Source organism: Quercus lobata, chromosome 5, assembly GCF_001633185.2.
Source record: "Quercus lobata isolate SW786 chromosome 5, ValleyOak3.0 Primary Assembly, whole genome shotgun sequence".
Lineage (NCBI taxonomy): Eukaryota > Viridiplantae > Streptophyta > Magnoliopsida > Fagales > Fagaceae > Quercus > Quercus lobata.
Window position 1 is genome coordinate 71,921,050 of NC_044908.1, and position 9,690 is coordinate 71,930,739.

A 9,690-nucleotide genomic window follows, 5' to 3' on the forward strand; every position below is an offset into this window, starting at 1 on the left:
GGTACGTAGTACTTGGGAGATTCCTCGACTTAAATAAACCTCGTAGTATGAGTGCAAATACAGGTACAAGGTGGTGGTATTATCTGCCCTGCAAAAAATTTAAATTTTTTAGAATATATAAGGATTATCATACTAAAAATATATACATTTCTAGTAAGTTTACTGTAATTTTTATTAAAAATCATAAATCAAATCACGTTGCTTCTGCTTCCTTTTTCTACTGTCAAATTATTATTCCTTCTTCTTCTTCATATGTATGTGCTAAGCGTATAGGAATTAGAAGTATATATAAGATATATTATATTTAAATTAGCTAAATGTTAGAAAGATTAGGTACAGATAGCGTAGGGGGACAATGGAGAAGGGGCAATGTGTGCACCAGTGATTGCAGCTGTTTCCCACGAGTTTTCACAGGTGTGGAGCTCTTCTATGTACTCATCTAGTGAGAGCTACTACATATAAATATGAGAGAGAGAGAGAGAGAGAGATTTATAGAGGTAGAGACTAGAGAGAGAATGGAAGAGACATTCGGACTGTCCCACCAACTTTACCAGCTTTTCTTAGGCTGCAAATCCACTTTTTTCTATGTAAATAATTACGCATTAGATGCCATCATCACAGAGTCAAATAATAAGAGAGAGAAAGAATAAAACTAGGGAAAAGGGACCAATTTGCAACGACAAAGGCGATTTTTTTTTATACCACAAACTCATTTGGCACATCATACACATCTTTGTATTTTTCATAGAAATTATTCAAATTTTCCATTCCCATAATTGTAACTGTCAAATTATAATACTTATTAAAAAAAAACTGTCAAATTATAATATAAAAAAAATATTGTGTTTTAGTTTATAAGAATATTCTTTAACATTTCACCATTTGAAGGTAAGAATACCTTTTTGTTGGGTTAGATACAGTCGGATTTGGTTTGAATTTTGTTTCTATTTTATAATAATCATTTTAAATAATATGTGTATATCATATGTGAAACTTGAATCTAAATTCTTAACCTAAGGGGAAATTTTTTTTAATGACCTACATTTACTTCTCTTAAGATTGGATTTAGTGAACGTTTGGATAGCGCGTTTTGTGTCATCGTTGTGCATTCAAGCATTTTTTAGTGGGTTCTGTGCACTATTTACGGAACCTGCGAGGTTTTTTTTTTTCAAAAAAACAACTTTAAAATCAGGTCTCATGGTATTATTCACACATTTAAAAATTATTTTATTACATTATTTTCAGTTTTCAATTTTCAGTAATAACCGGTATCCAAACAGATCTTGTGAACCCGAATTATCAAAACGTTAAGTACTTCATCCCAAACAGATCCTGTTTCCCACGAATTATCAAAACGTTAAGTACTTCATCATATTTTATAAAATGAAAAGTACTTAACATTTTGATAAATTTTTCAATTTTTTATAAAATATTTCTTAAACACATACTAACATATACTTTTTTTGGAGAATAAATGGCAGAATTTTATTCAAAGAAAGAATAAATTATACAAGAACAATGCAGCATCAAGGAGAGCTAAAGAAAACTGCACAAGCTAAATAGCTTTCCCATCACCTATCAAACACAGTAGCTATATGCAAGGTTATATCAAGGAAAGCCAAAGAAAAACAAGACTATCTTACAAACTCAAGACAATCTTCCATAATTAGCTCTTAAATATTCTATAGCATGGGTTGTAGCAAACCTGGCTAGAAAAGAGGGGTCAGGACGTGGAGTTCCGTAAGTCTTATTCCGCTTATTCCAAATCATCCAACTAGTTGTAAAAAATATTGTAATATCTAAGTCATTTTCCTTTTGCATAATTTGATCAGCCACATCCACAAATGAAAGACTTGTGTAATGAGACATATACTAAACACATACTAACTGAAACCATTTATTAAATACTAACTAAACACATAATTATCGATAAAATACTTGCTAAGAAACCTAAAAAGATGAAAGAATAAAAAAAAATTAAAAAAAAAAGGGTTGGTTTCCGTAAACGTTTAAACTGTAAACTGTAAACAGAGAGTACGACGTCGTGTTGCTGACAAGAGAGAGAGAGAGAGTGAATAGGCATTTTGGGGTTTGGAGGAAGAGAAAGAGGGGAAAGGACAACCAAAGTGCGAATATTAAATGAGTGGACAGATTGCTATCAAGCCCCAGTACCAGTAGCTACAAGAAAGGTAGGTAACAGTACACAAAGAAAAAGAAAGAGAAAAAAAAAAAGAGAGTTTGTGTTTGTGTGTGTGAGAGAGGGTAGTGATTCCGTGCCCCAAAAATCTTTCTCTTCCTTCCTTCCAACCCATCTATCTAGTATAGGTCACCTCTATTGGCTCTTCCTCGATTTGATCGTTCCTCTTTCTCTCTCTACCAAAATATTTTCTCTCTCTCTCTCTCTTTTAATTCTTTTGCCAGTAATGGCAGTGCATCAGTGCCAGTGCAAGAAAAGAGGGGGAGAGTTTTCATTGGGAAGGTAAAGCCTTGCACCAGTACCCCTTCCTTCCTTGTGCCTACCTCCTCTAGCTCAATCTTTTTACCACAGTTTTTAACAGTCACTACTAGCCACCCCTCTCCTTCTTCTATAACCTCTCTCTCTCTCTCTCTCTCTCTCCTGTTTCTCTGTGACCACCCGCGTGCGCTCTGCTTATGAGTCCCTCTCTCTCTCTCTTATTACTCCGTTCATAGAAATGCTACAAACGGAGGAGTGAGTGTGTTCGTGTGTTTGTGTTAGACAGGGGGAGAGAGAGAGAGAGAGAGAGAGAGAGTTAATGCTGTTAAAGAACAGAAAGATAAACAACCTTTTTTCCCAAGGAAATCTGAGCAGGCTTTACCAGACTAACCAAGAGAGCAAAACCCAAAACTAAAAACTCTCTCTACTTCAATGACTGACTACTACTACTAAGTACTACTACTATCAATATTTTAGGATTTCCTGTAAAAAGCCTGAAAGTTGTAGCATAAAACCCGGGAGAACCCTGGCGAGAGTTTTAACCCTTCTTTAGAGCAAAAAGATTGCGTAGGAGAGAGAGATAGTGAGAAAGTGAAAGAGAGAGAGAAGAGGGTTTGTGACTTATTTGTGTTTACATATAGCAAAGCCCAAGTGAGAGAACTAGGTAAGGATAAGACCGTGAGCGAGTAAGAAAGAGACAGAGAGAGAGAGAGAGAGAGAGAGAGATAATGGAGAGTGGTTCTAATGGCACTTCTTGTATGATGGCTTTTGGAGAAAACAGTAGTAATGGCCTATGTCCAATGATGATGATGATGCCTCTAATGACTTCTCATCATAGTCATCATCATCCTAATGCAGACACAAATAGTCTATTCCTGCCTTTACCCCCCAACAACAATCACGACCACCAAAATCAAAACCGCAATACTCCCACTCCTACTACTACTATTAACAATAGCTCCTCTTTCATTCTTGATGATCACAACGCTAGCAGCAACACCGGCTTGTTTTTCATGGAGAGTAACAACAACGACGGCAGCAGTTCTTCTGTGAAGGCTAAGATCATGGCTCATCCTCACTACCATCGTCTCCTGGCTGCCTATGCCAATTGTCAAAAGGTGAAAAAGAAAAAGAAAAAGAAAAAGAAGCTCAAATTTCCATTACCCTTTAACCCAAAAACCATCTTTGGCGCGCTCTTTGTGGAAAATAGACAGATTGAGCTACCTAGTGTGTGAAAATGATTGATAATCTATTTTTGCATGCTGCTTCTTTTTCTTGACAAATTCGAATCTGAAAGCTATCATCTTCATACACATAATATATCTTACTTCATTTCCTTTTACTTTCATGTTTTAGAGTAATTATGTCCGAAGGGGAAAAAAAAAAAGAAAAAGTGAAGTCAAAACCCTTTCAACCAAAATGATAGAGACAGTCTTAAGTGTTTGCCTTTTTTCTAATTCCTATAATATTTCTTTATGAGAGGTTTTGAACAAACAGGTTGGAGCACCGCCTGAAGTGGTGGCAAGACTAGAACAAGCTTGTTCAACAGCGGCTAATATGGGCCACTCAGCTTCCACAGGCTGTATTGGTGAAGATCCGGCGTTAGATCAGTTCATGGAGGCCTACTGTGAGATGCTGACCAAGTATGAGCAAGAACTTTCAAAACCCTTCAAGGAAGCCATGCTTTTCCTCCAAAGGATCGAGTGCCAATTCAAAGCACTCGCAGTTTCTTCTTCAGATTCTGGTGATTACCCCTATTTCCCTTGATTATTCTATATACTACTACATCTAGCAACCGTCTTAGATCTTTTGTTGACATATTTTCTGTTTATTTCTTGGATTTCTCTTTTTGTAAATAACTAGCCATGCATGTGTTTGTTTCCAAGAACATGTAGGTTCAATTATTTAGTGTTAGCTACTTGTAACAATATGGAAGAGAGCTTGTTGACAAAATGGGTACTTTGATTTTTCCCTTTCTCAATGTCTTGTTTTTAGTGATTGTTTCTATATTCCCCCCCCCCCCCCCCCTTCCTCTCTATTTTTTCGCTTCTCTTTTGTATGTTTGGACTCTTTGAGATACTAGCTAGGGTATCCATATGACCTATGTTTCTAGCAGCATATGCATATGGATGAAGTTGTACATATTCTTTGCTTAGATTCTCTTCTCGGATTATGTGCATTGAGTTTCGTTGGCTGGTTTTTGATGAATTCTTGAGCTCCTCTGTTGATCGATATTGAAATATTTTCAGGTACTGTCAGAAATGTTGTAGACTAGGTTGTCCAGTTTTTTTTCCCCCCGGTTTATTTTATAGCTGGCATGAGGTTTATTTTATAGCTGGCATGAGAAACTTTAGACAGAAATATGTAAGAATGGAAAGCCTTTGGAGTTTGGATAAAGGATGTCTATGGCAGTTTGAATAAAATGCATCCTGTCCAATCCCGTTTGACATTCTGACTAATAAATGTGTAATTTGGTTATTCATTGTTGTATATGCTTGGATACTTGAAAGTTTGAACAACATGCCATTTAGCCATATTTATACGGTATAACTTAAAATAATTTTTAGAAATTAGGGTTTCTGTTGACCTTATTGCCTTGAATGTGAAGCACCATGATTAGGGACTAGATTTTCAATTATGCTTTAGTGTATGCAAATACCGACATACTAGTTTTGGAAATTAAAGCCACTTGGAACACTAGTTGATGAGGTTTGGTAGTGACAGCAACAGCCCCCCCACCCCCCAATACACATGCATATACGTATGATGTGTGTATGCATACCAATCAATCATTCCATTGGAATAAATAAGTTTTTCATTTGTTTCAAAACATCAATTGAGGAAACAAGTCCACTAGCGTCTAATGGACTTACCATGGAGTGATAAAAATTCTTAGGTCGATGCTAGTAAAAATTCTTAGGTCGATGTTATTACAACACAAATGATCTTCCAATTTTGCGGAGATGTACCAGTGATCTGCTATCTTTGTTCACACCGTATACTTAAAATGCTTTATTCCATTTTCTGATGCCAATAGAGTCTGGTTATGAATAATTTAGCGAGCATGAAATAATATTCTAAGTTTTAAATATTTTATTTTTCTTTTCTACAGAAATTTATGAGGTTCTCATTAATAAACTACAAGTTGTCTCAAAAGTTAAAACTGACAGGAAATGATGATATAATCATCATTCTAACACTGACCCTGTTGTGAGCCCTGGCTCCTCTTCAATAAGTGTGACCCAACGTATGGTCTTTTTATTTTATTAATTTAAATGAGAGGTAAAGTGAATATAGGGTTTGAACTCGGACTAATTTCCACTTGTTCTAAAAGTTTAAATTGATATAGGAAATGGCAAATTTAATCATTGTTCTAACTCGCATGTTGGGTCTATAATATTGTGATGCATGCTGGCTTGGAAAAGGCATGTTGCTAGCTTTCATTGGACTTAATTAAAAATGATCAAAACCATGCATATGTAATTTTGGTGCAAATCAATGAAGGGCCTCCAATACGGTGGAGGATATCAATAGTTGTGTTATAGGGAGAATATCAAGAGGCTATTTGCAAACATATATGGACAAAGGTTTGTTGAAGGGAACGCTACTTCCACAATAGCTTTTGTGCATGTGCATGTGTGCACGTATTGTGTGTGTAGGCTGATAGAAAATATTTGGTTTTTAATATCAGCAACTCTAATTTTGGGGAGTATATGGTGGTATCATTAAGTCAACTTCTTCTGTGTAGGAGATGGCCTTGAGCTATTCACTTGGAAGCTGTATATGTGCTTCAGATTATATCCAGGAGTCCGTATCACAAACATTATTGACTTCTTAAGCTACTAATGTAATAATTTAGAATGGGGGCACAGCTCCTTTTTTCCCTCCGTATTTTGCTGAATTTATTGCTGATAGTCTTTTAAATTATGATTAAGAAACAATCCATGGAGGTAAATTTCCCCCATCAGATCGAATAAAGTGACTTTTTCTTTCTTTCTTTCTTTTGAAAAATGGTTGATTGAAGATTCTTTCTTAGACCATTGATACCTCCACTTTCTAATCCGCTGAAGTTATTCAGCTAATTAGCGCCAGTTGCCATATGAATCTTGCTTGGAGCATCTTTCTAGTGCTTAGATTATTGCACTTCGTATACTCTTATTTTTATTAAAATATCATCTCCTATCTGGAAGTCTTTGCAGCTTGAATGCATTTTGTATACTCTTATTTTTTGTTTTTAATTACTTTCACAAGATGTCTCCTTTGAGTTGATGATATAACCTATAAAGGCCATATTTACTTGTGCAGGGACAAATTCTTGTAATTTGGATAGTATGAACTGATTCTGTTGTTACCTTATTATGGATGCTAAAGTTTGTAACTTGGTTAACTAGCTCTATGAAAATGTATGCTAAAGTAGGCCTACATGAATCAAGTATAATATGTATGGTTTTCCCTTGCTTTGTTGTGATTGTAGATAAAAAGGGCTTTCATGTATGACTACTACAGACATGGATTAAGTAGCACTGTTTCCCTCGAATTTCATTTAGGTGCACAAATTTATTATATCTGTTTGTAATAGTTAGATATAATTACAAATAGTCTTAGTCTAATATTTTCTGTTTATTTCATTTGAATTTCTAAGCACTTTGATTTGTGCATGATGGAAGCAAATACGCACATGGTACTCATATGCTCATTCATTAGCATGTAATTTATGGATTCTTTCCAAGACTTCTAGGACTATTTTATTGTCAATTTACAACTGCTAGATCAAAAGCAGATATAGAACTGCTACCCAAGCATGTATTACTACTGATCACAACTTGTCATGAAAACCTATTTTCATGTTGATAGCCTGTGTCGAGGCTGTGGATAGGAATGTATCTTCTGAAGAAGAGGTTGATGTGAATAACAACTTCATTGATCCCCAAGCAGAGGACCGAGAATTAAAAGGTCAGCTTTTGCGCAAGTACAGTGGATATTTAGGCAGCCTGAAGCAGGAATTCATGAAGAAAAGAAAGAAAGGGAAACTGCCTAAAGAAGCCAGGCAACAGTTGCTGGATTGGTGGAGCAGGCATTACAAATGGCCTTACCCATCGGTATCTATAACCCTACGACTTTGTTAATGCCGTTAATGTTGTTGTGCATAAGTTTAATCAACAAGATTAATTTGTCTGTGGAGAACTGTTTTGTTTCCCAAAAAAAAAAAAAATAATAATAACCAGTTATTAGACTCTCCCTTGATGAGTGAAGTCCAACAGAGTGGGATTTGTGACTTTTAGAATGAGAGGTGGCGTGGTTCGAACTGTTTCCCTTACCATACATGATAAATTATCATTTGTCCCATACGCTTAAGTTAGGAAATTTTGAACTTGATCATTTAGTCTAATGCTTTTAAATATGGGATGGTTCATCATCTTATTTGGTGCAACCTCATGTGACTAACAGGAATCGCAGAAGCTGGCTCTTGCAGAATCCACAGGCTTGGATCAGAAGCAAATAAACAACTGGTTCATAAATCAAAGAAAACGTCACTGGAAGCCTTCAGAAGATATGCAGTTTGTGGTGATGGATGCTACCCATCCCCATTATTACATGGACAATGTCTTGGGCAATCCCTTTCCCATGGATATCTCCCCTACACTTCTGTGAAGTTGATAATTATGCATGCATAATATGATGCAGATCATGTATTATTAAATATTGTTGCACTCTCAACCGCATCCTCTGACATTGGTTTATATAATGTTGTCATATATATGTATGCACTAATATGTATGTAGAGGCTATTTAAATCAGATATTTTCATTTAAAAAGTGGGATTTAAACTGCTGTTTTTGTGATTGATAGAGCTTGTACACGATATTGAACTTTCAAGACAGTTAAGGATATTTTTTATAACTTTTTTTTTTATTATCATATATAGAAACATAGCAATCAAAATTATCAAAATTTTCTCTTAAAATCTATAATAAGAACTATTTTGTAACTTCATCTATATGCATGAATTTATTTACAAATTTTCATTTACAAATAAGTAGAACTAAATGTATACAAAAGTTTAATTATGTTTATATATGATATATAATTATAATTTTGTATACTTGAAAATATAAATAATTACTGATAAAATAAATTTAAATTTATTAGAAACAAAAGAAAAAAAAATCATTTAAATTATTATTTATGAAATTCTCAATTTAAGTTTATTTAACCGCTCTTTGTATAATAATAATAATAATAATGGGTTAATAGATGTGATGTTTTAAGATTTATAATTTTTTATTTTATGTTTTTCTCACTTAATTCATTTAGCATTAAAAATTATGAAAAATTAAATAGGACTCTGAATTTTTTATTTTAATAAATAATTGCACTAAAATTTTATACAGAAGTTTAAAAAAAAAAATTTGAGGTTTGATTCTTTATATATAAAAAACCAAAAAGATGGGGAATATACAAAACAAATCCATAAAATAAACTTTAAACAAATTGCGAATAAAGAACAACTGTATACGTGAAATTATTTCTTTATTTTTATACGTTAATAACTTATTTTAATTTCATAAGATGTTATCAAAATTGAGCTAATTAAGTATTATGGCTTTATTTTCAAGAAAATTAAAAAGCAATAAAATATGGAAATTACAAAAATTGTCTTAATACTTTTATCATTGCATAAAATAACCCAGCTTGGCAAAATAAACAAATTTTAATATTAAAATTTAGTCAAATTTTAAAATATTTCAAAGAAAAAAGAGAGATAATTAATACTTATTTATTTTTATTTCTGCACATACAATTAAAATAGTATCCATTATACACCCACAGTAATTGTATAAGTAACTATGGGAATGACTTATGTTCATACTCCATACTCCTGTATAATGGAACTATGGACCTCAATCCAAACTCACATTTGTCCTTCTAGAACATCCTTTCTTGCTCTTTTATTTAATAACATGTATGTTTGATAATATGCTTGTTTGTCGCTTTTGTGTGCTATAACATGCTTGTTTGCTCCTCTGGGTGCTTTCCTTCGTTTGCCCCTTAGTGTGCTTTCTTTTGGTTTTTTGTCTTTTCTGTGGCTTGTCTGCTGGCTTTGTGTTTCATTTGTTGTTGCATGTACACGCGTAGAGCGATGGACACAACTTTCAAGATGCAAGCTAAAAGGGCAAATGCAAGCAAGAAGAAGCAAGCCCAAAAAGGGCAATGTTCTGTAGATTTAGGGGGCT

At 34.1% G+C, this 9,690-nt stretch overlaps 1 protein-coding gene across 2 annotated transcripts; it reads left to right on the forward strand.

Moving 5' to 3' along the window:
* The first annotated feature begins 2,321 nt into the window (after positions 1-2,321).
* LOC115992246 (homeobox protein SBH1-like) lies at positions 2,322-8,299 on the forward strand. Of its 2 annotated transcripts, none has more exons than XM_031116345.1 (4): positions 2,322-3,573; positions 3,953-4,199; positions 7,391-7,554; positions 7,904-8,299. In XM_031116345.1, exons 1-4 carry the CDS (start codon positions 3,184-3,186, stop codon positions 8,105-8,107), a joined length of 1,005 nt encoding a protein of 334 aa, XP_030972205.1. In that variant the 5' UTR covers positions 2,322-3,183; the 3' UTR covers positions 8,108-8,299. The 2 variants fall into 2 exon arrangements, with proteins under 2 accessions (XP_030972205.1, XP_030972204.1); XM_031116344.1 differs by having other exon boundaries at positions 2,324-3,573; positions 7,310-7,554; positions 7,904-8,271.
* The last annotated feature ends 1,391 nt before the right edge of the window (positions 8,300-9,690 follow it).